The sequence below is a fragment of the Festucalex cinctus genome, chromosome 21 (genome assembly GCF_051991245.1).
Source record: "Festucalex cinctus isolate MCC-2025b chromosome 21, RoL_Fcin_1.0, whole genome shotgun sequence".
NCBI classification, from domain to species: Eukaryota; Metazoa; Chordata; class Actinopteri; order Syngnathiformes; family Syngnathidae; genus Festucalex; species Festucalex cinctus.
Window position 1 is genome coordinate 2,888,601 of NC_135431.1, and position 27,002 is coordinate 2,915,602.

General features: G+C 37.7%; 2 protein-coding genes and 1 long non-coding RNA gene across 5 annotated transcripts; 1 reads left to right on the plus strand and 2 right to left on the minus strand.

Annotated features, from left to right (window-relative positions):
• The first annotated feature begins 280 nt into the window (after positions 1–280).
• Positions 281–17,085, plus strand: coq8aa (coenzyme Q8A, genome duplicate a). Of its 3 annotated transcripts, none has more exons than XM_077510034.1 (16): positions 281–607; positions 4,214–4,318; positions 5,933–6,018; positions 6,084–6,461; positions 6,861–6,927; positions 9,129–9,203; positions 9,607–9,735; positions 11,878–11,963; positions 12,046–12,186; positions 13,367–13,448; positions 13,541–13,634; positions 14,588–14,729; positions 14,831–14,938; positions 14,986–15,087; positions 15,186–15,272; positions 16,297–17,085. In XM_077510034.1, exons 2-16 carry the CDS (start codon positions 4,225–4,227, stop codon positions 16,582–16,584), a joined length of 1,959 nt encoding a protein of 652 aa, XP_077366160.1. In that variant the 5' UTR covers positions 281–607; positions 4,214–4,224; the 3' UTR covers positions 16,585–17,085. The 3 variants fall into 3 exon arrangements, with proteins under 3 accessions (XP_077366160.1, XP_077366162.1, XP_077366161.1); XM_077510036.1 differs by having other exon boundaries at positions 282–607; positions 15,022–15,087; XM_077510035.1 differs by lacking the exon at positions 281–607 and adding an exon at positions 623–800.
• A 1,159-nt stretch (positions 17,086–18,244) lies between these two features.
• LOC144010865 (uncharacterized) lies at positions 18,245–20,237 on the minus strand. The gene is made up of 2 exons (XR_013281368.1): positions 19,530–20,237; positions 18,245–19,232 (listed from the first exon to the last, which is right to left on the minus strand). It is a non-coding gene; the product is annotated as an uncharacterized LOC144010865 (long non-coding RNA).
• Positions 20,238–20,974: 737 nt separating this feature from the next.
• Positions 20,975–26,425, minus strand: stum (stum, mechanosensory transduction mediator homolog). Its single transcript, XM_077511376.1, has 2 exons — positions 26,009–26,425; positions 20,975–21,278 (listed from the first exon to the last, which is right to left on the minus strand). Exons 1-2 carry the CDS (start codon positions 26,196–26,198, stop codon positions 21,046–21,048), a joined length of 423 nt encoding a protein of 140 aa, XP_077367502.1. The 5' UTR covers positions 26,199–26,425; the 3' UTR covers positions 20,975–21,045.
• Between the last annotated feature and the right edge of the window lie 577 nt (positions 26,426–27,002).

Sequence of the window (27,002 nt, forward strand, 5' to 3'; positions counted from 1 at the left end):
AAATGTTAATTTAATGCTGTATTAACTCTTATTATTAAATGATCAATATAAATGATGTTGGAATAAATATAAAACAATATACTGTACAACATATACCAGTATGCAACAATTTTGAAAATTAGGTCACATGGGGGCGGTGGGGGACGTAAACAAACCACTTCCGCATTTGTCTCCTTGACGCACCAATGAGAAAGCTCGCTAGGCCCTCCACCTCACGACAGCATCCAATGGCAAACGTGTAGGGGCGGGGCGAAGGGGGGGCCAAAGTGCGAACTCGAGTACACGCGGATTTTTTTTTTTGGACGACGAATCATCCACGTCGACGAGGGGCCCACAGGGGGGCGCGCGTGTCCGCCCGAACTTGGACGTCAAGCGGGTTTGTGGCGGCTGCTGGTGCCTGCGTGGAGTTTGGTAAATAAGGAGTTTTGACCTCATGGCGCAGAGACGCGCGTCGACTGGATCCGAACGACGACCGACCCACGCAGCCTGCAAACGATTTTCTTTTCAACATGAACGTACCCTTCATATTTGGAAAATAAGGTTTGAATAATCGGTGGGAGTCGCGTTTGACCTCGTGGGAGTCGACAAAACGAAGCACGCTTGTTTGGTGAGTGAGCTGCAGATTATCACGCATTATCGGACGCGTTTAAGCCCTGTGATTGACCCACGCTGCAAACCTCATTAATTTACGCATGTTAGTTTCAAAGTGCACATTTTATTTGCTCCACCAAAAGCGACTCCGATCTGTGCTAGCTGGCTAACAACAACAACAACAACAACAACAACCTGGCGCGGCTAGAGTGAGCGAAACGGACCCGTTAATTCGACTATTTATGCCTTATTAAATTCATCAATAGTATTAATGTGCAACCTGGTAGTTGAATGAAAGTGACGTCATGTTTGTTTGCTAACCAACCTTGTTGTTTTGTACTTGTCAATAAAGTTGCAGGATTATTATTATTTTATTTATTTTTCTTAAATGGCAACGCAATAAGCTTCGAATTAAATGGCACAGTTAACACTTTGATGATTGCTTACCTATGTCGTAATAAGTTCATAAATATCATTTAATATGCAATTAAAGTGCCATAATGTTTATTTGAATGTCATTAGTAGAGGTCATGTCAATAAAGTTTTGGGCTTCATTGTTTTATGTCAACACACGAAGGTATTTAAATAGACCCATTTAACACTTTAATCTTGCTACTTATGTCGTATTAAGTTCATTAAAAAAAATTATTTATTTGCATTTAAGATGACAAAATGTTTGTTCGAAAGGTCAACTTGATCTAGTGTCTTAATAAAGTTTTTTTTAAACGGTGGTACAAGTGAAATAGACCCATTATCAATAACATTTCTTTTTACATCTATTTATCTTGTACTTTGCCAAATTTAAAACATATTTCCATACATATAACTGGACTCAGAAAGTTAGGTGAACATGCTGTAATGTTTGTTTTGAAGGGAGTGTTTTGTTTTGTTTGAAAATTACATTAACAAAACAAACATTTTGTTGATGTAATTTTCAATAAAGTTGTCAAATTCATTTAGATTTTGAATTAATATGGTTCATAAGTACATCATTTTTTGTGGGGGCACACAAAGTTTAAAGTAAAATATAGACTGGAGTTTGTCCTATATGCTTTATTTATGACCTCCTTTTATTTTTATCAATAAACCTGTCCACAAATCATGCTAATGTTTGAGTTATCTTATCATTTATTGTTTTGACAGGGACCAAGGCTGTTATCAGCAGCACTCTGCCTCAACAACAAAACTTGCCGATGAAATACGCAGTAAGCCTCGAGAAGTGTCGTATATTTGAATGAAGAGTTATTGATGAAATCCTTGAGTTGAATTTAAGATATCATTGTGATTTATTGCTAGCTTAGCCATAGCTGATAGCTTACCGGGCAGCCAGGACGGACCGAGTATGTTTTAATACAACTACAAATGATGAATTTTAACAAATTGACATTAAAGAGTGCTTGTTTACTCAGGTATGATTCCGCCTTCCCTTAATTTTAGAACGTGATGATAACACTTCGCGTCCAGTATGTTCACACATGTCGACCGTGTCCTATTTTTATTGGCGTGACCAAACTGAGTGCATGTGCGTGTGTGAGTTTGCAGAGTCCAGACCAGACAACAGCTGAGGCTTAGCCGTGTCTTTTTGTTTGGCACGCGCGCGCACGCACTTCTCTATTCTATTATTCTCTCTTTTTTTGGTATTTTGTTTTGTTTAACACGCTAGAAGTGACACACGGGAAGTTGGTTCACATTTTGCACCAATAGTTCCTCCCTGGTAGTGATGGTTTTTGTTTTGTTTTTTATGGGCCGTTGAGTGAACTCTTGGAACGCCAATTAGCAAAAACATTTTTTTTAAAACAATAATAAAGGACCATCAGTACTTAAGAACGACATTTTTTGCAAAATTTTGTTCTATGCATGCCAGGCCAGTAGGTGGCGATGTAACATGTCTCATGTCCTAAAGAAACGCAAATACTTAATGTTTGGAAATTCATTGTTTTGGCTTTACTTTCTCTCTCTTTTCGCTCTCTCTCTTTTGTTTATTTTCTATCGTTTAACTTTTATGTTAGTAAGAACAACTTTAGTATATTATTATCATAGAAGCATTAGGGAGTAGGACTAGGTAAGTTTTTGTACTTCTTCCTATTCCTTTTGAACATGTAAATTGATACTATTGACGATTTATTTTTATTTTCCTCTTCTCTTTTTTAACTACAACTTGTATTTTATATTTGTGACGTGTCAATCAATCAAATATTTAGTGCTCTTATTATATTATTTTGATTAGATGAGTTGATTTTTTTAATTTAATAATAATAAATATTTTAAAAATTATAAGTTAGCCCAATTCTGACCCCAACTTCATTTAAAAAAAAAAAATGAATTTCATAAAGTTTGATCTAGATTATGTAATAATTAGTTTAAAAAGCTAAAATATAATACATTATTGTATAATATTACTTTCCACCCAGAATCTCTCCTTGATTAACTTGCAATTCATTCTATAATATGACTTTTATTTACATGTCCAAACCTACTTCCTGGTTCGCTTGGTACCGCCTCCAGACGACTGCCAATGGGAGATAAGAGAGGCCCCATTTGATTAGCCTTGACACAAAAAGTCCAAAAATGTCAACAAGGAAGCGTCGCGGTCCTTTCCGTTATTGTTTTGGTCATGAGGCGCGAGCTCATGACGACACGCTCGTCGTCCATTTCGACGCACCGCCGTTGTATTTAGCGTGTAGCTTTAAATTAGGTCAACACAATGAAGGAAGGCCACAGCAAAATCATTTGAATGAATGAGCTGGAGGCTTTAGGAATTGTTTTCTTGTTGCTTGTTGCAAGGTTTGCCCCATTTTGCAATCGTTTGCTGTTGCGCAATAGCAAAAAAGTTGGTGCCAATCCATTTAGACCGTATAAAAAGTCAGCCTGTGTGTGTACGCACGCGCACATCATAATCCCCCCCCCTAAAAGAACCACGTTTCAGCATGTTGTTACACCTGAACCACACACGAGGAATGTAGGTGTTGTCCAGGTGTGCCCACGACGAGAGATTAAAAACATCTGCATCAGGTCTGGTCTGTAACCGTTTTGCTCTGACCAACCAATCAGAACACAGGAAAAAAAAAACTTTTCGTTTTCGTAGGCCAGCGAGCTAAATCTGATTGGTCAAAGAAAGTTGCCGTGGGCATATTAGATTGACATGGCAACACCAAAAGGCTGAAATCTAATTGGATAAAAAAAAAAAACAATAATAATACTGTGCTGAAAAAGCAGTGCAAACACGAAAAACATGACCAAATGTAAACAATGGACTATTGGGGACAAATGATTCCAAATTTCGGAGGTGTTCAAGCTCGCACGGAAGGCCCTGACCGCTAAGCACTGCGATTTAGAACATCAACACGGGTGAGGGGGGGCTAACCGTGCGCTATGTTTAGCGGTCAAGCCTCGATCGGGGAAAACAATGTGGCCGTCCGACTTTCAACAGCATTCCTTCCACCTCTTGTCAAATGCGTGGGTGAGGGTACGGTCAGCGAGTATTTTAAGCAGTGAAGAAAGTGGTTGCCCGCGGAGAGGCAGGCGCAAGTGCGCCATACGTGCCGGGCTTTCTTCCTCCCTAACCGTCTCCGTTGAACGCACACTTGTGGTGGTGTCGTTTGTTTTTGTTTCTATTTTGTAGCGGGTTCCGTCATGGCGGGCGACATGATGATGCTGATGCGAGGCTTGGCCAAGCTGAGCCAGGCCGTCGTGGAGACGCAGGGCAACGCCCTCCGCGGAGGCACAGGTGAGTGAGTGAGTGAGTGAGTGAGTGAGTGAGTGAGTGAGTGCGTGCGTGCGTGTGGACAAAATGGAGGTCCAGGCAGCCACTTAACGCTCCTAACGTTAGCTTAATTGTTGCGAATTATGCCAAGGTGAACATTTATACAAAAAGGAGCTCGATTGAATACTTTTTGTGACAGGACAGAACAAAATAGCTTTGGTTTAATTGGTCGTAGTGTGCCATAAGTTAGATTTGATACAAAATGGAGCTGCTAACGATGCTAACATTAGCATTTAATTATTGCCAAGTATGCTACATTAACTTAAGCTCAAACAAAATGGGGCTGAAATAAACACTTTTGTGACAGGATCGATAACGTAGCTTAGCTTTAGATTTTATTATTATGTTTTTGTTTGTTTGTTTGTTTGTTTGTTTGTTTAACCAGGTAAGGCAATTGAAAACAGATTCTCTTTTGATTTGGCTGTAGACAGCAGAGTGAAACAAAGACAAATAAAAGCAAGTACAAATAAATGTATGTAAATAGCTACATAGCCTATATTATCCAAAGAATAAAAGTACACCTGTTTTTGACAAGACTGAAAACAATAGCCGAGCTTTAATGGCTGTGTAGCTGCAAATGACACTAACGTTAGCATTTAATTGTTAAGTACGCTACATTAGCCAAAGTTTAATGCAAATATCGCGTAAGCTATAAATGATTCTAGCTATATATGTTAGTCAAAGGTTATACTGTACAAAATTGAGCACCATTCCACAATTTTTTTTAACTAGCTAAACACTTTTGTGCTAACATTAGCTTGTGACGGGAATAATAGTGGCGCTAAAATTAGCATGAATTGTTACTGAAAATGCTACATTACTCAAAGGTTACACAAAAAAGAACTAAACACTTTTGGGGGCAGGACTTAAAAGAATAACTTGTCTTTAATAGGTAATACTAAATGAAGCAAAGTTTTTACAAAATGAAGCTCAATTTAGGACTGATAATGACAGCTTAGCTTTAATTGCTAATAACACTACATAAGCTAAAGTTTTTGATGCCTAAATGTCCTCAATTAATTGCCCAATAACTACTCTGAATTATTCAAGTCGACGCTAACGTTAGCATTTAATTGTTAAGTATGCTACATTAGCAAAAGTTTAATGCAGTGTTTTTTTTTTCGACAGGACTGTTAAAATATCGCATAGCTATAATTTAATCTATCTAAATATGTTAGTCAGAGGTTATACTGGACAAAATTGAGCACCAAAATTTGGTAACGGGGTGCTAACATTAGCTTGTGACGGGAATACAGTAATAGTGGTGCTAAAATTAGCATTAATTGTTGCTGAAAACGCTACTTTACTCAAAGGTTACACAAAAAAAAAGAACTCTACACTTTTTGGGGCGGGACTTAAAACAATAACTTGTCTTTAATAGATAATACTCAATGAAGCAAAGTTTTTACAAAATGCTTTGCTAATAATAATGCTACAGAAGCTAAAGTTTTTACTATCTTTAGCACTGATGGGAGCATCTTAAATTTGTATAAATGTCTTCAATTAATTGGCCAATAACTACTCTTCAGAGTTGTTCAAATATTTTATATCCAAATAAAACAGTCTTGTGTTGAATAGGAGGCCTTCCTGGTGTCGGTGCTGCCGTCCAAAACTTCCAATCAGCCGCTGAGCAAGGCATCGCCATGGTGGTGACGAAAGCACAGGTACAAAAAAACTTTGTCTAAACATTCCAAAATGCAGTTAACATGTTGAAATGTTTCCAAATAAGGAGCTGAGTCAGCAGCAAGCCTCCTCCGAACCCGACTTTCCTAAGGACGACTTCTCCTCGTCCGAGTTCAGCGAGTCGGACGAATTCGCGGCCGAGCAGCGGGCAGGCGCTCCCGACGAGCTCGCGTCCCCGGCGAGCGGGGCGACGAGCTCGCCGTTTGCCGGCTACAAGGATCCGTCGCGAGAGTTCGGCAACCGCTGGTACCACACCGACGTCCGCCGTCAGCACCTGCTGATGAGCAGAGGCGCCTGGCTCCGGGCGTGCGGGCGGCGGGGCTACCACCAGGAGCCGTCGTCGTCGGTGAGCGAGCTGACGGCCGAAGACCTGGAGAAGGCCCGGGAGAGCAAGCCGGCCGACGTGAAGCCGCACAAACAGATGGTGAGATTCGTTTTCTGTTTATTTTTTATTTTTTTTCTTGTAGATGCACTCTATTGCTATGATTAGTAGGGCTGCTTTTAATATCGCGACATGATGAGGACGGTATATTGTGGCAGTTTTAATTTCGCGATATTGCCGTTACGTCCCTAATCGATATTGGGCTATGAGAAGGAGTATCGATTCGATATTGATATTTTAGACCCAGCCCTAATTATTATTATTATTATTATTATTATTATTATTATTATTATTAGTAGTAGTAGTAGTAGTAGTAGTAGTAGTAACGTTATGTATACTATTATCCACTCTATGTTTAGCATTGTTTATTTACTATGTACTGTTTTCATTTGTTTTTATCTTTCTTCATAATTATTTGAACATTTTTTTTGTTGCTTTTAGTTGAGCGAGAGAGCCCGTGAGAGGAAGGTGCCTGTTACCCGTCTGAGCAGGCTCGCCAACTTTGGAGGTAACGCTTGTTTTCCCCCCCAATAAATGACAATAACGATAGCTTAGCTTGAATAGTAGCATGGCTCGATTTTGTTTATTGTTTGTTATTGTTTTTAAAAAAAAATGTCATTGCCTAATAAATGTGGCAGTTGTAAAGTTTCAACCTGTAACCTTAAAACACGTTCTGCAGGAACTGTCACAGTGTCACTGGGTCACGGAGTTCATGGCTGGCAAACAAAAAATGTGTGACACTTGCACCGTGCGTGCGTGCTTGTATTCCATATCTAATGAATGATTTTCCATGCAACAAAATATGAATATGACTGCAACTAAAGTATCTCACTGTTCTGCACAGTAGTCCGAAGCATGTGCTGCTCCCTTTTTTGAGACGTGCAGTCAGGTGGAAAAGTTGCACAAGAGAGATAACAAATGCGCACGAGTCAGACTGGAGGGCAGAACAAAAAAACAAAACAAATTTAGACCCAACCAAACAAGGGAGACTTTTTTTTTTTTTTTTTTTTTTTTTTTAAGTGGCATTGCAAAGACACCAGAAAAGGAAAAATAACAAAGTAATCCTCCCTTCTCACTCATATGATGTGCATGCACTCGCAGCAGGCAACGAGGCACTCTAAATTAGCCATGCCAGTAGACAGTGTATGCTAGCGAAGCAGTAAATTAGCACAGAAAAAACAAAAAAACAAAAAAAACAATTGAAAACTAAAACTTGTCTTGACCACAAAAAAAAAAAAAGTTCAATAAACTTGTAACGAATCAAAATTAGCGGTTTAGATAACTGGTGCTAGCATGCTAAAGTCTTCCTGAGTCAACCGTCACAACTTTATTTATATCGCACCTAATGCAAAAAAAAAAAACAACTAAAAGTGCTTTACTAAAAAAAACATGACGACTTCCACTTACAAAAGTGACATTTTTTGATGATAATAAGTCATCAAGATTGTACAGCATGAACATTATGGCGTATGAATTTTTTTTGCTGTCACACGTCGTCCTTGTCGGCCCGTCTTCTTCTCGTTCTTGCTCCTGCTGCTGTTTTGTAGCCTTGCAGATTTGTGGCGTGATGATGTAACCGTGCTGTTATGTAACTCAGAGAGAACAAGCAGCCTTGGATGGGTTGTACAGCCCCCAAGTTCTCTCGCAAAACGAGGTCATCGCGGCTCGCCGCAGCAAATAATACAAAGCTAAAAAAAACTAATAAAACCTCAGGAGGAGCGGCTAGTAAAAAAAAAAAAAAAGGCCAAACAACATTTAAAACACAAAGGATTTGTATGGGGTTTTTTTCAGGAAAAAATAAAAATAATAATTAAATACAAAAAGCCCAAAAATGAGTAGGAAGATGGAAAACTGGTGAAATCTCACAAATTAATTTAAATAATTGCAGTAGTATGAAAACATTTTAAATATGCATATTTTTCATTAATATCTTTTTTTAATGTAGTTTTTCATATTTATTTTTGTATTATCTTGCTACATGAGCCAAAATGTACCATTTTTTTTAAAGTTAATTATTATTCAGTGTAGTTCCCAGTTTTATTTTTTAAACATCTTTCTCTGTCTCCTGATTGGCTAAACGAGTTTTTTTTTTTTTTTTTTTTTTTTTTTTTTTTTACATGTTATTATTTTTGTAACAAGATGTATGATAAAATGCAATATGTTTTTATTTACTTAAATACTGTTTATTATAATTTTATATTATTATTAAATTACAGTAGTATGAAAACATTTTAAATATTAATATTTTTCATTAATGTCTTTTTTTTTTTTATGTGATTTTACATGTTTTACATTTGTTTTTGTATTATTGTGCTACATAAGCCAAAATGTAACTTTTTTTTTTTCAGTTAATTGTTATTCAGGTGTTTTATTTATTTTTTTTAACCAACTTTCTCTGATTGGCTAAAGGTGTTTATTATTTTTTAAATTTTATTGTTTTTGTAATAAGATGTATTTATGATAAAAAGCTGTGTTTTTATTTTCTTAAATACTTTTTATTTGTAATATTTTTTTTAATGTAATATTTCATCAGTTTTATTTTCCATAGAAATATTTGCTATTTTTTTTCACAGTATTTATTTGTTTTACTTTCATGAATACTATTTCTTGCTGAAATCATGACAACGATCCTCACGTACTGTAACTCATAACTTTACGCTACTGTAAGCCCCACTAATGCGAGCATGTGTTTGTTTTTTTTCCCACCAGGTTTGGCTGTCGGTCTCGGTATCGGAGCCTTGGCGGAGGTCGCCAAGAAGTCCATCCGACATAACGACGCGGCAGGTAATGCACGCACGCACGCTCGCGCCATCTTTCATTCCAATTGTAAATATTAAACGTGTATTTTATTGAAGTGTCTGAAATGAGTGTGCAGTGAAAGCTGTGTTTGTTTACATAGCAGAAAAAAAAAGCGGCGTAGCGGAGACATTCCTTCATATTGTTTGCCGACAGGCAGGCACACGCTGCTACTACACTCCCCAAATAAACAGACGCGCCCTCTGGCCGCAGTGATCCGCTTATTTACACGCACGCACGCACGCACGCACGCGTCTGTGTTGATAATCCAGCCAGGCCACTTGCGTTAAACCCGCCGTAACACTGCACGCCCTGTTGACCCACTGACATGTTCAAAAACGTTCGATTGTTTTGGTTTCAAAATCTTCTTTGTTGTTGTTGTTGTGTGCAGGAGAGAATAAAAAGGCCGTGCTGGACTCAAGTCCCTTCTTGTCGGAGGCCAACGCCGAACGCATCGTGAGGACTTTGTGCAAAGTGCGAGGGGCGGCGCTCAAGCTCGGCCAGATGCTCAGCATTCAAGGTGCAAAAAACAAACAAACAAAAAAACAAAAACGCAAGTGCAGGGACGGAAAAATAAAAAGATGGATTTAATTCATTAAGTCAAGCTACGGTGCTTTTTACAGGTTTTTTTTTTTTTTTTAGCACTTTTTAAAAGGGATAGGAAACAAGCTGCTCGTGAGCTCCATCTACAGGCGTTGAGTGTAATTAATTTTACAGACGAAATAAATAATTCTCTTTCGAATAGGGCTTAACAATTTTAAAAAATAATCTAATTGCCACGGAAATTCTTCTTTTTGTCTTTTGGCACACTCACTGCCAACAGCGAGGCACTCTAAAGGCTGCGCCCCCAATAAACAAAATCCCCCTTCCTCGCTTTTCTGCCTGTCCTTCACTCCCAAAAACGTATCTGTTTTTTGTTTTTTGTTTGTTTTTTGTTTTTTTATGCAAGTGCATGCAGAAGGATTTGATGCAGCTTCTGACATGAAGAGCTGGCTTAAAGCAATTGTAGTTATTACAAAAAACGGCCAGCAGGTGGCAGCAGAGTGTAAGAGACGTACGAGATGTTGCAATAAGCTCTTTTTGACAGTGTTTTCACCAGGGTTATTATCGTTTTAGAATTTTTTATTTTTAGTTAGATTTTATTTTATTTAAAAAAAAAAGTTTTTAATTTAGTTTGCTTTGATTTGTTTTCAGGGCGGTTCTGATAGTTTTGATTAGTTTTAGATGACATCACTTTTGTGTGACACACTTTCAAAGTGTCTTTATTCAGATTATTAATATCGACAAAAAATGTACTTTTGAAATTACATTTAAAATCATCCCCAAAGGCTCATGTATTACATTAATTACGAACGACTAAAACAAAAGACATTTTGGTTATAATTAATAGTAAATTTTGTAAACATAAAATGTAATTTCGGTTATTTTTTTTTTTTTTAAGTATTTTTGTTTTTATTTTATTTCGTTAACAAAATTGTTTTTTGAATTTGAGTTTTTTTTTTTGTTAGTTCTCGTTAACTAAAATAACCTTAGCAATCATGCTAACAACGAGGCGCTCTTTAAAAAAAAAACAAAAAAAAAAGTTAGTGCTGGTCAACTAAAATAACCTTATGCTAACAACGAGGCGCTCTAACAATCTGAAATTGCGAAAGTCTCTGCTATCAAGAAACAAATCTCTCTCGAAGTCCAAGTGTGTATGTCCTGAGTCATGCTGTGAGTTATGCCGGCGCTGTGTCACGTTACACGACAGGTGGAGGTGGGACGTTGCAGGCGGTAAACAAGCCGTCAGCGGGATCCAGTTGCGCTTCTTCCCAGGGCGTCATTCTTTTGATTGATGTTGCCGGGAAAAGCGCCGACCGTGACCTCGCTCCGTCCGTCCGCCCGCCCGTCCTTCTGTCTGCCCCTCAAATATGGCAACGTAGTAAAAGTTTATCGGACAAGATGTTGGATCGAGTATCAACACAATGGCTGGACGGTCGCCTTAAGGTGACCGACCGCATGTCATAAATCAACACAAAAACGTTGAAGGTGTGATATGAGTGCACAAAGGCAACGAAAGTCACTTTAAATGTCATGAGAGAAAAAAAAAAAAAGCTGAAAGGGTGCGAGTCTATTTTCAAAGTGACAATATGCGCCGCCGGCCTGCTTCTAGGCACGCTTGATGTTTGCTCTTAAAGGCGACGCCGTCTTTATCTTTTGTTGGGGATGTTGTGTAAATGAGATGGCCAACTTTTATGATGTCATCCAAACGTGACCTGCATTGACTTGACTGATGTTGCACTTTTCCTACAAAGGGAGTTTTCTTTAGAGTTTTTTTTAAAAATTTTTATTTTTTTTTTAAATATATTTATCTACATTAGTAAAACAATTTTTTAGTACTATATAGACTTTTTCATATTTATGTAGGATTCATTTTAGTTAGTATTTGTATTGTTGATTGTATTTTTTGTAAACATGAAATATTTTACATGTGTGGATTTTACAGTGCACTTATCCTTTTTGTGCATTTAAATTTTATATTGATTTAAGTTTAATCAAATGTTATTTTATTAAACAATTTTTGTATGACTTGATTACATTTTTAAAAGTTAAAACTCAGTAAATGCAGGTTAATCTGTATTTTATTTTGAAAAATCTTTCTCTTCATTTCACATTGTTTCAGACGATGCCTTCATCAACCCGCAGCTGGCCAAGATCCTCGAGCGCGTGCGGCAGAGCGCCGACTTCATGCCCATCAAGCAGATGACGGTTAGCAAGCTGACGTCGTCCGCGTGGATCGGGAAACTATTGGAGGTCGCCGATTTAACGTCACGCCTCTGCTTGTGTTCAGAAAGCGCTTAACAGCGACCTGGGGCCAAACTGGAGAGATAAGCTGGAGTCCTTCGAGGAGCGTCCTTTCGCCGCCGCCTCCATCGGGCAAGTCCACTTGGCCAGGCTCAAGGACGGCAGGGAGGTGGCCATGAAAATCCAGGTGCAACTATTTTTTTTGTGCTTTTTTTGTTTGTTTTTGTTTTGAACAGATCATTCGCTCGCCGCCATTTTCACTGCAATAACGTCTGTTTTACTGGATTTTGACTCATTTTGCAAGGCCTGCAGAATATTGTGTTCTATTGCTATAAAAACATGGAACCTACCAAAATAAAGATTAGAGTCTCTTCTTACATTAGGAAAAAAAAAGTCTATTTGTATATGTTTCCATTTTGCAGCGATAGGTAAGTTTCATCAAGATTCACGTTCATGGTGAAAACCAAGGTTATTTTAGTTTATAACTAAAACTAACGAAAAAACTAAAATGCAAAGAACTATTTCGTTAATGAAATAAAATAAAAACGAAAATGCTTTTTAAAAAATCTAAACGTACTGAAACTATATTTTATGTTTACAAAAATATAATTATAGCAAAATTGTCCTTTGTTTTAGTCTTTGGAAATTAATTTAATGCATGAGCCTTTAGAGATGATTTTAAATGTGATTTTAAGTCGATTTATTATGATATTAACGGGAAAAAGGACATTTTTAAAGTAAGTCACACAGAAGTGACGTCATCTAGCAGCAGCCAATAGAAAAGCACCTTCAGATGACGTTGCTCCTATGGTGTTTTATTTATTTATTAATTTATTATTATTATTATTATAGCCAAGTAATACACGTTAAAAAAAAACAAAAAACTAAACTAAAACGAACCATTTATTAAATAACTAAAGCTAATAAAAACTAACAGAACTGCCCTGAAAACTTATTAAAACTAACTCAATTTAAAAAAACAGAACTCAAAACGAAATCCAAACTAACTAAAATTAAAAATTCCAAAACTATAATAACCCTGATGAAAACACTGTCAAAAAGAACTTGTTGCAACATGGCCATGGCTGGTCTTACACTCTGCTGCCACCTGCTGACCGTTTTTTGTAATAACTACCATTGCTTTAAGCCACCTCTTCATGTCAGAGTCTGCATCAAAGTATTCTGTATGCTCTTACATAAAACAAACAAACAAATGTATAAATACGTTTGTGGGAGTGAAAGACAAAGTATTAAAAAACGTATTTACACGTTTTTGGGTTTGAATGAGTTTAAATTTTTCATGGTCAGCTGCTACAAATAGTTGTCTTTTTTGTGTGTGTTATTATTGTGATTCCTGTCCTGCTTAGTATCCCGGTGTGGCGCAAAGTATCAACAGCGACGTCAACAATCTGATGACCGTGCTGAGCATGAGCAACGCTCTGCCTGACGGTACGCACGCACGCACGCACGCACACATGTGGATCGACAAAGCGGTTGCGCTGTTATACATTTTATATAGTACATGTTTTTTGTTTTTACAGGTCTGTTTCCAGAGCACATGATAGACGTGATGAGGAGAGAGTTGGCGCTGGAGTGCGACTACGTCAGAGAGGCTCAATGTGCCAAGAAGTTTAGGTCAGGTCACCCCTTTTATTTTTTTTTTATTTTTTTTCCCTGCATCTCCATTTAACTCATTGACTGGCAGCCATTTTCACTGAAGCAACCCCCTTTGCTTCGACTGCTTTACTGGATTTTGACCGATTTTGCAAGGTTCACAGAATATTGTGTTCTTTTGAATTGTAAATTGTAATTGTAAAAACATGGAACCTACCAAAAGAATCTGTTTCCTCTTTGCAGCAATTAGCGTTAGAATATAGCTAAGTTCATCATTATTCACAAATCTGTTTAGAATTGTGGGGAAATCAGCTTGTTTTCAACATCTCATAGTCTGCTGCCACCTTCTGCCTGTTTTTGTAATTACTACCATTGCTTCACCCGTTCTCTGCAGTTGAGTGGCTGCATTAAAGCCTTCTATATGTGCTAGCATTAAAAAAACAACAATAAAAAACGTATAAATACGTCTTTGGGACACTTAAAACATTTAAAATACAACGTATTTATAAGTTTTTGGGATCAAATGAGTTATTTGTTTGAAAAAATAAATTCAGTAAATTATTTTTTTACCCAATTTTGTGGGGAAACAGCTTGTTTTCAACATGGCCCTGGTTGATCTCTTGTACTCTGCTGCCACCTGCTGGCCGTTTTTGTAATTACTACCATTGCTTCACCCGTTCTTTGCAATTGAGGGGCTAGCGTAAAAAACAAAACAAAAAACAAACGTATAAATACATATTTGTGACACTTAAAACATTTAAAAATAAAACGTATTTATACGTTTTTGGGAGCAAATTAGTTCATTGTTTGAAAAAAACAATTCAGTAACTTAATTTTTCATCCAATTCACCAAAAGGAAACCATAGCTAGCTTTTTTGCGAACATATAATGCAAAACCTCATAGACACGCTAACGGAAATTAGACTTGCGTATTCATATATTTTTGTTTGTGTGCGTGTGGATGACAAAAAAAGGGAGTTGCTGAAGGAGCACCCGTTCTTCTACGTCCCGGAGGTGATCGAGGAGCTGAGCAGCCGCCACGTGCTCACCACCGAGCTGGTGGCCGGCTTCCCCCTGGACCAGGCCGAGGGCCTCCCGCAGGAGCTCAAGAACACGGTAAGGGGACGGACTGACGGAAGGATATGATAGGAGGCCCTCTGGTGGAAAGAGAAAGCAACTGCTTGTTTTTTTTTTTTTTTTTTTTTTTTTGTGTTCAGATCTGCGAGAACATCCTGAAGCTGTGCCTTCGCGAGTTGTTTGAGTTCCGCTTCATGCAGACCGACCCCAACTGGTCCAACTTCCTGTACGATCCGCAGACACACAAGGTAAGTTACCGCCCCCTTTCTGACGAGGATCAACAAAAGTAGCCCAGGTGCGTGCGTGCGTGCGTGCGTGCGTGCGTGTACAGGTGGCGCTGCTGGACTTCGGAGCCACCAGAGGATTCGATCAACATTTCACAGACGTCTACATCGAAGTAAGTCGAGTCGGATATGTGAGGAATTTTTTTTTTTTTTTATAATTAATGGGGTCGTCGGTGACATCATCTTCGTACGTGACGTGACGTGACGGCAGGTCATCCACTCCGCCGCCGAGGGCAACCGAGAAGGAGTTCTGAAGAAATCCATCGAGATGAAGTTCCTCACCGGTTATGAGACGAAGGTAAACGCGTATGCAAGCGGACGCACTTTTTGTCATTATTTTTTACTTAAAAATAAAAATAAATAAATTCAACATCTTTAAAAAAAAAAAAAAAAAATGAAACACAACCATTTTGAAAAAAAAAAAAGTTGTTTAATTAAATAAAAATAAAATATTAAGCACACAGGCAAACAAACTATATTTTTAAATGATATGCTTTAAAATATTAATATTAATTTTTAAATACAAACAAAACTAATTTGAGCCGAAAGTAAAAATATCGCAATTACAGATTAAACAGGCACTTTATTTATTTAATGTAATTAATTGAAGTGTAATTTTTAACTTATTTTTAATTTACACATTTTAACAAAATTAAAAATTAAACGCATTTGCATACACACTTTTTGTCATTATTTTTTTTACTTAAAATTTTAATTCAACATATTTTTTTTTAATTTGCAGCACAACTATTTTGGGGAAAAAAGTTGTTTAAATAAAAATAAAATATTAAAAACAGGCAATAAACTATATTTTTTAAATGATTTTTAAAAAAATGTTAATTAATTCACTCATTCATTTTTAAATATCAATATTTGTCATAACAAACAATTAGAAATCTAATAGACAATTTATTTATTTAATGTTTTTAATTGAATTGTAATTTTTTAACCTATTTTTAATGTACACATTTTAACAAAATTCGAAATTAAACGCACTTTTGTTTTTAATTTTTCGAATTTCACTTGTTTGATTTAGTAATTTATTTTAAAAGTATATTATTATTTTTTTTAAATGGTCATATTTATGATGAGATTAGAGCACTTTATTTTTTCATAAGTTTTCTTTTATATTTGGCAAAACCACAATTGCAGCACAATTTTTTTTTTTTTTTTTTTTTACATTTATTTCAAACTTCATTTAGAACTTTTAAATATGATGTTGGGAAAGGGGGAAGTGGTAGTAAAAGAGGCCAAAATCCGGACGCCGCTGGAGACTGGTTGCATACTAAGTCGCCATTGAAAGCCACGTGTGCGCGTGCTAGGCGATGGAGAACGCCCACGTGGACGCGGTGATGATCCTGGGCGAGGCCTTCACCTCGCCCGACACCTTCGACTTCGGCGCGCAGTCCACCACGGAGCGCATCCACAACCTGATCCCGGTCATGCTGCGCCACCGCCTGACGCCGCCGCCCGAGGAGACGTACTCGCTGCACCGCAAGATGGGCGGATCCTTCCTCATCTGCTCGCGCCTGGACGCCAAGCTGCGGTGCAAGGACATGTTCCAGGAGACCTACCGGCGCTACTGGGAGGGCCGCAGGCCGCCGGTTTGACGTCCCCGGGGGGACCAATAGGAACAAAAAAACAAAACAAAAAAGAACCAACAGGTCTGTTTTGTTGGATTTTTACACGATCAGGGTTAAAAGATTGTGTGTAAGTCGTGTCAGGTCAGTCGGTGTGGACCAGCCAGGACCGAAAGTGTCTTCTTCGAGGTTTTCTGCTTCAGATTGAGACCAGCTCGCAACGCAAATTCAAAAATAAAAGAAATCAATAAGTGGCTTTAAAGTGATTGAATACTGGAATAATTCACATTCATGTCGTTTATTTCCTTATTTGTTGCCCTTACTGCTGTTGGGAGACTTCTCTTTGTTTTTTGGTGGTCAGTTTTAAATGAAGCTCAGGGCGATTTTTACCGCATTACCGTGAGAGAAGAAATTGACAAAAACAAAAAAAACAAAAATCTCCTCCTTTTTGTTTCCTGCTTGATTTTTTTTGTTTATTTTGTCCATGTATGTAGATTCCACTTGATTAAAACCAAAACATGTTTGCTGTGAGGCTTGTCATTTCTTTTTTTTTGTTTGCAAACAAGTCGCCGTCGTCATGGATCAGATCGAGTGAGCCCACTGATCTATATATATGACTGGATAGCCAAGACTTTAAGGTCGCCTGTAATGGCCGAACCGTCCAAATCAGCGCATACAACTGAATGAAATGTGGGAGTATGTATAGAATCCAAAGATTGTGTTGTAATAGACCCCGTCCACCAGTAGGGAGCGGTGTTGTCTTTCCGAGAAGCGTCGTTGTTGACTCGCGTGTAAATAAACAATAGAACAGCTTCCTAAAACACAAGATGGTTTTACAAAGAAATGTGTTGCATAAAAGTGAGGCCAGTTTATCCCACTCGCGGCTATTTATTTACTTTTCCTCCAAGTATAAGTTCAGAAACTATAAAAAAAAAAAAAAAAAAAAAAAGGGGCCTTATTGGGCTGCTGTGGAGGTCAAGTCAATCTATTTGTGATGTTTCCATTTTTTTCCAAAGAGATCACGATTGTGGGAAAGCATTTCTAGGGAGTTGCAATGAGCCGTCGCAAATGTTTTGACATCCTCGAGCTCAGCTCTCCTGTGATTACTTTTGGGCTTGCGTGCAGCAAGTGCAGGAGAACGACCTTATTTGGTCACGAGAGGAAAGTTTGGGGACGTCTTAACAAGGTCAACATAAAGACTTGACAGCAGGACCACCTTTCGCCCCCTGTTTGTCATTTGCACCCACGGATCAACAAGTGAACCAGATGCCCTTTTAATTTTTTATTATTATTTTTCAATCATGGTTTTATTATTATTATTATTATTATTATCATTATTCAAATATTTTTTCATGGATTTTTTTTTGCTTACCGGTATTTTAACATTTATTTACTATTATTATTATCATCATTATTATTATTTTATTTTATTTTTTTACTTTTCAATGTTTTTACCCCTTTTAATTTTTTAATATGTTTTTTTTTTTTCTCATTTTGCCACCGGATCATTACGCTTACATGTCTGCAATGAAAAAAAACAGTCCTCATCCTCACTGGTACAGAGAAAAACATGTTATTGTGTATGTTTATAACCGGCTCAGGAGAAAGAAGCATCTTGGGGGGGGGGGGGGGGGGCACTTATTTCTATTTATGACAAACCTTAATATAGACAACCACTGATTCCAATAAATTGTTTCAATGTCAAGATTTAGTTTCACAGAATTCAGCTACACTGCTATCATAACTTATGTTTGTGTGTTTGTTTACAATTGAAAAAACAAAACAAAAAAGATCTGCATGCAAGAACACTTTTTGAAGTTGAACGTTCATTCTGCAAGAAAAAAAAACAACAGCACCGGCAAGCAGGATATGATGCATTTTTTTTTAAATAAAATAAAAATCACTAACATCACTAGAAACACAAAAGCATATGTACTGTATTAGCAAGAATCCCAACGCTACCACCCAATAATCCAATTCCACTTAATTCTTCTGCAAATTAGTGACTCCAAACAACTTACATTTGCATCCAAAAATAAATAAATAAAATGAAATAAAAATGTACGTGTTTTTCAATACAGAAAATAGCACTCTATAATATTGTGCCTAATAAAAACATATAGTAAACACAACGTAAAGAATTAGCATGTTCATCATTATTCCTTGTTGTCTCGGGTGTGCACGACTTTGGCCACCAGAGGGCAGCATAATACAGTCATGCGGACGCAAACGAGGAAGAAGAGCTTCACAACTGTCCTAAGTGACGTAGTAAGCTATCGCAAGGCACTACATTATACTTTTTTTTTCTGACATTTTTGTTTTGGTAGTGTGTCATGAGAAGGTTGGGAAACATTAATGGAGATTATATGTTTAAAAAAAAAAAAAAGATAATTACTCAAGAAAGAACACAGGTGTTTGTTTGTGTTTCTTCGTCACTCCCTTTTCCCGCTTAGCCTCGCGGCTAGCATGTCGCGGCTAGCTCGAGACCTTGCTAATATTTTTTTTTTGGCAGATAATTCCTGTCCTTTCATTTTTACTCCAACTAGTAGACGCCGCCATACGATATCTTCTGTTTCAATGAGGAAAGGTTGCTGCCGTGTTTTCGGGGTAGTGTTTCCAGGTAGCCCACAACGTTGAGTCCTCTCAGACGTCCTGTGGGACGCCCTGATCTCTGTAGCCTGGATGTGGACGGAAAAAGAAGAATCACTTTTATGTATGTACCTGTATGTTTATTTATTTGTAAATTTTTGCTTTATTTAACATATTTACTGTTTATGTATGGAAATGTTTCAAATGACTGACGCGAGGGTCTTAACATGGCCTGTTTGGTGTTATAGCGCCACCTGCAGCTTTGGCATACACATAACAAACTTATTACTGGCTTCTAGCTGTGATTTTGTGTGTCATAAAATCTCTTGGGAAGCTCAGTTTGTGAGTGAATCGAAATAAAGGTGAGGGGGAAAAAAATCACCTACCGTCAGAAACTTTGAAAAGATGACGTGGGAGAGAGAGAGGAAAAAAAAGACAGTTAGATACTTGAAGATCAGCGACCTGTCACGCTGAAACATCACCTGACTGACACATCGCTCACAACCCGCATTCGTCGGATCACGGCCGATATAAAAGCCTGGATGTAAAAAGGGACGTGGGTGGAATTAATGCGCGGGGAAAAGATAACGGCAAAAAAAAAAAAAAGATGCAGGAGAGACGGCAGGCGACCGTGTGGGAGGAGGGGAATGGCGCTCATTAGACGGATGGGTGGAGGGAGAGGATGAGAAGAACGGATTGATCGCATGCGAAGCGGGAAGATCATCACGGGAGAGAAGGAAGGAGAGATCAACTTATTCGTCGGCAGGAAAGTGGGAATACGTGCAATTCGGTGCTCTTTGACGACATGATCCTGCATGGGAAACATGTCAGCTTCCAGTGTCTGCATACATATTCGAGAAGAGCCAGGGGGCTACACACAAACACTCACACACACACAGACTTAGCACACTGTATGGCAATGATCTCAGCTCAGCAGTTTGGCAGAAAGAAAACAAATTTTCAAAAAAAAAAAAAAAAAGAGACTTCAAAATGTCTGATGCCACCCCCAGCTTAAATTTAGCGTTAAAATAATTATTAGTGTTGTCACAAACAACTTTTTAAAAAGTCGAGTCGCCTATCAATTATTCCATCCATTAATCGACTAATAACCCCGCCCCCCCAAATCCCCCCCCAAAAAAAATTCAATTTAAAAACATTTTTTTCCCTTTTTCACAGACATGCAATTATTCCATCAATTAATCGACTAATAGCCCCGCCCCAAAAATAAAAAAAAAAAACCCCAAAAAACCCTTTTATTTATTTATTTTTAAGTCCACTAAGGTTAAACCTGAGTCGAATTTAGAGGATATGAAAGCAAGAGATGTATTTACATGTTGTGTGCATTTAAATTAAAATAACCACATATCTGCCCAAAAAGCGTCGTTTACAATTAGCTTAATGCTAACAGATAATGGGAAACGTCACAGACATGCGCCGACTTTTTAAAAAAAATCGAGTCACCTACCAATTATTACATCGATTAATCGATGGCCCCGCCCCCCATTTATTTATTTATTTATTTTTTTTAATTTTTTTTTAAAGTCCACTAAGTTTGAACCTGAGTTGAATTTAGTGGGTATGAAAGCAAAAGATTGACATGTTATAAATTTAAAATAAGCACATAATTTGCCCGAAAAGCGTAGTTTGCCATTAGCTTAATGCTAACAAATGATGGGAAACGTCACAGTCATGCTAACGAATAGCATCTATGTGGCGACGTTGCACACACCAGAAAAAGCTGCAATGAATAAATCCTAATGCTTAAACTGGTTTTTACTTTTTTTTTTTTTTTTTTTTGAGTTGCAAGTGTTTCAAGGGATTGTCACTGTACTAATTTTTTTTTTAATTTTATTTTTTTATGTCTCACACCCAAAAAGCAGACTTTTCATCTCGCGTACGATTTCATCTCCATGTGGTTTGGCGGCGTGCGAGCGAGCGAGCGAGCGACTGACTTGCCAGGATGACCATGTCCATGCCCCAGAAGATGCTCATGATCCAGCCCACCATGATGACGGCCGTGGCGATCTGGATGAGGGCCGCCGCCACGTTGAGCCAAAAGACGCAGCAGACGCCGCGCTCGGCCGCCAGCTCGCTGCGAGCGCCGCACAGCACCGTGAAGGCCGAGACCAAGGTACCTGCGGTGCAAATTTTCAATATGATGTGATCCACAGCATCATGATTATAATGGAGATTTTTTTTTTTCCACTCTGTGTCCAAATGATGAAATTCTCTAAACAGCCGTGTGGATCATTTTGAGATTTTTAAGGTGACAAAAGTAAAGAGTGCCAGCGTGAGGAAGGCATGGTGGGCGTTTGTGGATTTTTTTTTTTTCTTGTCACGCTAGTGGAATCCAACAGTCGGAGCAGGTGGGACGTGTGCATGAAGTACTCATTTCACACTTTGAGCTCCACCAATTATTCACTTTGTTTTACAAACTGTTTTTATACACCAATAAGATCGAGACAAAAAAATAAAAGGGCATCCTGGCTGGTCCGCCACGCCAATGATGGGGATCTTTAACTCATTTGCTCCCAAAAACGTATAAATCCGTTCTATCTAAAATATTTTAAGTGTCCCAAAGACGTATTTATACGTTGTTTTTTTTATTTATTTATTTATTTATTTATTATTATTCAAGAGCATACAAAAGGCTTTGATGCAGCCTCTCAACTGCAGAGAATGGGTGGAAAAAAATGGTAGTAATTACAAAAACGGCCTACAGGTGGCAGCAGAGTATAAGAGATCAACCAGGGCCATGTCGCAACAAGCTCTTTTTGCCACTGTTTTCACCAGGAATGTGAATATGGGAATATGTGAATATATCAGGAAATATATCACATAACTTTTACGCTAGAATGGCCACTTTAGAGCGCCTAGTTGTCATCTGTGAGTGTGTGCACGTCACAGAGAGAGCGAGCGAAAGAAAGATACCGAAGAGCACGAAGGAAAAAAAAAACAACTTAGCATGTAGACCCGGACTTGGCACTGGCATGGCCGCTTTAGAGCGCCTCGTCGTCTTCTGTGAGTGTACGCACGTATGCATTAAGTGGATATATTTTGGCATCTCAAACGTGTAGTTATGCGGGCATAAAAAAATAAAATAAAAGAAAAACTGACTTAATGAGCTTTTTACGATCACTGTTACTCATGCTCCGCTGGTGAATGAGACACAATGATTAGAATTTTCTCTGACGCGATCTCGAGTGGGGGCCCACAGTCGTGCGTTTAGCTCCGCAATTAGAGAGCGTAGCAATAGAAAGGAATAAATCTCCAATTGTAATAATGATCTAAGAGCGAGCGAGCGAGCATGTGGGAGACGTCTTGTGCGTCCAGATATTAGCCGGACTAATGACTATAATTACACAAAGACGTCTCCCGAAGCGCCCACCGCTCGTGTGGGAGGTTAATGACGGAGCGTGAAAAAAAAAAAAGACAGGAAGAGACGAGCGGGAGAAGTCAAGGCAGACAATAGATCACTTTGGGAACGGCTACCCACAATGCATTGCGGGGGGTTTCTTTTAGTAGAAAGTGAAAGTTGTTCTTTTCAAACTTGCAATGTAGCAGATACCAATACTGATTATTATCAGTCGAGAGTGCCGATAGCCGATATTTGGAGCCGCTATTCATTTTCACTAAAAAGTGAAAATATTAACATCAAAATTTTGAAAAAATACTCCAGCTCTTTATTATTATTATTATTATTATTATTATTATTATTAGTAGTAGTAGTAGTAATTTTAAAGCATATGTTTATAGTATACGGTTAAATATTGGGAGTTTTTTTTTTTTTTTTCAAATTTCAAAATATCTGAAGTATTAATTTTTTTTATTTTTTTTTTACTTATTCTAGTTTTAATTTGAAACAAAAACAGAAGGTGCAGAGAGTTCCCAGGGTCGGCAAAAATGAAAATGAAAACTTACATTTTTTTTTTTAATTTACATTTAAATTAATTCCCTGAAACCAACACAATTTTTGGATTGGATCTATTATCAGCCGTATGATTCTTCAAAATGGCCGATGCCGATATTTGTCAAAATGCTGAATATCGGCCGATCCCTAGTCTTAGTCATATATTCTTTATCCTCAGTGACGAACGTTTACTATGACTGCAGCTTAGTTGTGACAGTAGATCTGTATGCCTTTATTCTACTGCCCCCTGGTGGCCTAGGTGCCCAAACTAGAAGGAGTAGCACAATGTCCATGACATTTTTTAAATTCAAAACAAATATTCTAAACACCATTTTATTTTTTTGAAGGCTGGAACACATTGAACGGCATTTCCAAGGCAACACTGTATTGAGAACTCGGCATGATGCACATATGACACATTATGGGTATTATGTTTGTCATTTTAATAACAGTGACTATGCACTCTCTTTGTGTATCTCACACACACACAAATGGACAGGAGATGATGCTGGTCTCCAAATATAATTACAGATAATAAAATCGGATTATTTTTATTTTGGCCTCCAGGTTGGATAGAACGAAAAAAACATGCTGCGTTCACTCGCATGCACGCACGCACACGCGCGCACAGCTGAATTGTATTCATTTTCAGACAGCGTTGTCATGGCAACTGGTGGCGGCCATTCAATGAAATGTCAAGGCATCCAGGCAAATCGCACACACGCACGCACACACACGCGCTGTGTACAGGTGCTGGGGACAATTTAGGCAAGACGACATGTCAAGTCAACATGGCCGCCAACAGGAAAGGGAACGTGACCGTTGGGGGCGGGGCCGCCTCGGACGCCTTGAATTGATTTCGTAGTCAGACGTCTGTTTGTGACATTTTCAAGGAGATGTGACGGCGAAAAGGGAAAAAGTGAATCATTCGAGGTTTTTCATTTTTTAAATTTTTTTTTTTTGTGTATAGAATCTGTCTGATTTTATTTATTTTACCCCGCTTCACACCACATATAGGTTCCAAAAATATATATTTTTAATGTAATAAATAAATATTTTTATTTTTGGATTTTATTTTTTAAGATAATTTTACCTAAAATAAACATTTTATTAGATATGTGCCGTAATCAATTCATTTAGTGTTTTTAATTTAATGAAATAATTGGTTTATACATGTATTCTTATTTTTGTATTTAAACATATTTAATTTAATGTAATTATAGTCAATATGTATATGTTCTAATGTGCACTCTTATCTACTCATGTAATTTTATTAAATATATTTCTCTTAATAAATGTATTTTATCAGATTAATTTAGTAATTCATGTATGTTTTTTTTATTGTTACTCTATTTTTAATGTAATTAAATTAATGGTTAAATATGATAATGTATTCATATTTTATTTCATATTTCTTATTTTCTTGCACATTGGAAATAAAATCATTATTGACTTTAATGTATAAGTAATTTTTTTTTAATTTTGTATATTTTTATCTTTTTTTTTTATTGATTTGTATTTTTATGTAGTTGATATACATGACATATATTAAAAATTAGTATCAATTTAATGTACTGTATTTTAATGTTCCTCTTCCTCATAACCCATCTACAGACTGTCTAAGCATCTCGACCAGGGGATGAATTAGATTTTTATGAACTGTGGACTTGTGAATCCCTTTGAGACTTTTTTTTTTTTTTTTTAATGAATGCTATAACTATATAAATAAACTTGACTTCACTCTTCCGTTTGACGTCACGTAGCGATCCACCAAAGTGTACCAAAAGTTACAATAATAGATAATCGTGAATTCACAAGTGGGTATCTGCAAGTTATTTGCAGATCTCTCAAATGAGAAACCTTAAATGACAAAAGTCACATCATTTTGTCCGAGAAAAAAAAACGATGTTGCAGATATCTCTAATTCACTTTGGACTCAACAAAACTAAGTTACGGTTATTGTTATCTTCCCGGGTCTCTCTTTATAAAAGAGCTCCTCGTCGAATAAAGATGAAATAAATTGTGTCGTTTTTTTTGCTAGTCGCAATTGCGCGAAGGAAACTGCGCCCCACTCAAGCGTTAATGAAATATTACTACAGCTAGCTAGCATATTTGTTAATCCTACACGTCTGTACCTCCAGGTCACCGTGGAACTCGATGCCATGACCGAGAAGCACGATCCACCGGCTAGCTTGCGAGCTAACGCAGCTCTTCGCAGTTGACGGCGTACAGTGAGTCAGCATCTCTTTAATTGCACTTAATTTGTTTTTCTAAGGTCTTAAAACACATTTTTAAAATCATACAAGCACATTTCAATGTACTGCGAGAGAGCAAGAGCAATTGATAACGCCATTATACAGGATTGTGTAATGTGTACAAATCCCTCAATGTGTTTACAGTTAAACAAATCCTGTTTTTTTTTCTTTTTTCAAGCTAATGAGTTTATCTCATAATATATAATAATCTTGCCCAAAGATGTACATTATAAAATGAACCGACAGCCATCGCTTTCTGTTGGCGTAAAAAGCAGGATTATACAGCAAGACGTTCGATCATCGCCGACAAAAACGACTACTTCCTGTTTTCATTCTTCTTCTTTCAAATGCAGTCTCAAACTAAATATGTTGGCCCCATCTAGTGATCGATAGTGGAATTACACTCAATATTAACAGCAACAAAAATGCCTGAACCCGCAATTTGGGCGGCAGGTTGTTTACTGTATTTTACATCACATTTTTACGTGCAAAATTCACAACTACATAATTCTCGTTTTTAAATTGTGTAATCGTTTTTAAATTGTAAAGTGTTTTTGAGTGTCTAGAAAGGTGCCTATAACTATAATACATTATTATCATTATTACACCGTGTTCTGGTTTTTAAAGTGCTCTGTCAATAAAGTTGAGTTTATCATGCAAATATAAATGCAAGTATAAAAATAATGTTGGTCAAACTTACCTAGTCCAGGTATGAAGGTGTTGAGGAAAAGGCATATGACGGCCAGGGGGAAAGGCATTGTGGGTATGGCGGCCCTCAGGGGTCCCTTCTTCTCGCGGACCTCCACCACCACGCCGCCGCCGCTCCCCGGCGCGGGGACGGATTTGACCCCCAAGCTGTCCCCCACCATGCTCCCCTCCTTCTCTGCCATGGTATTTGCTTCACGAGCACTTATAGCAATTCAAAGTCAACACAATCCAAAATACTAACACTCCTAAAAAGTCTCTCAGGAGTGACGCTGCTCATTGGGCACCCGGCGCTCATAAAAAAAAAAAAAAAGTGAAATTAACAGTAGTTAATTGTTGAAATTCCCGGAACAGACGATTGTAGTTTCCTGGATGTTTCTTTCTTTTGGTCAAATGGGTTCTCAAGCAGACTGAGAGAAAGCGCTCACTACAAATCCCCCCCCCCAACACCTCTTTTTTTGACTGCCGCTCTCCCCTCTCCATTTAAAGGTACAGCACACCCCTGAAAGCGCTCATCCTCATTTGACGATGTTGAAAGTCCAGCATTCGCATTAATTGTGCATACCTGAATGCTAAGAGTGAAAGTATTCTATCGTAAAATGCTTTTTAGTGTTAAATTCTTCGACATCGGCATTCTCACTAATGCTGCTGTCGATGGAAAAATGCGATGCTGTGAGTCAAAAATGTTGTTTTTTTTGCAAGTGCATATGCAAGCATTCACACTATTGCTATTGTGCGTCAAGAATGTTTTTGTAAATGCTGAGACGAGCATTCACACCAATGATAATTATTGTCAAACATGTTTTTTTTTTTTTTTTATACATGCTGGGAGACGAGCATTCACACAATGCATTAAAAATAAGCCATTGCTGTGAGGCTAGGTATAAACATGAATGCTATTTTGCATAAAAAAATTTTAAAAACAATTATGTAAATTCTGAGACGAGTATTTGCGCTGTCATGTGCCAAAAATGTTTTGTCGATACTGA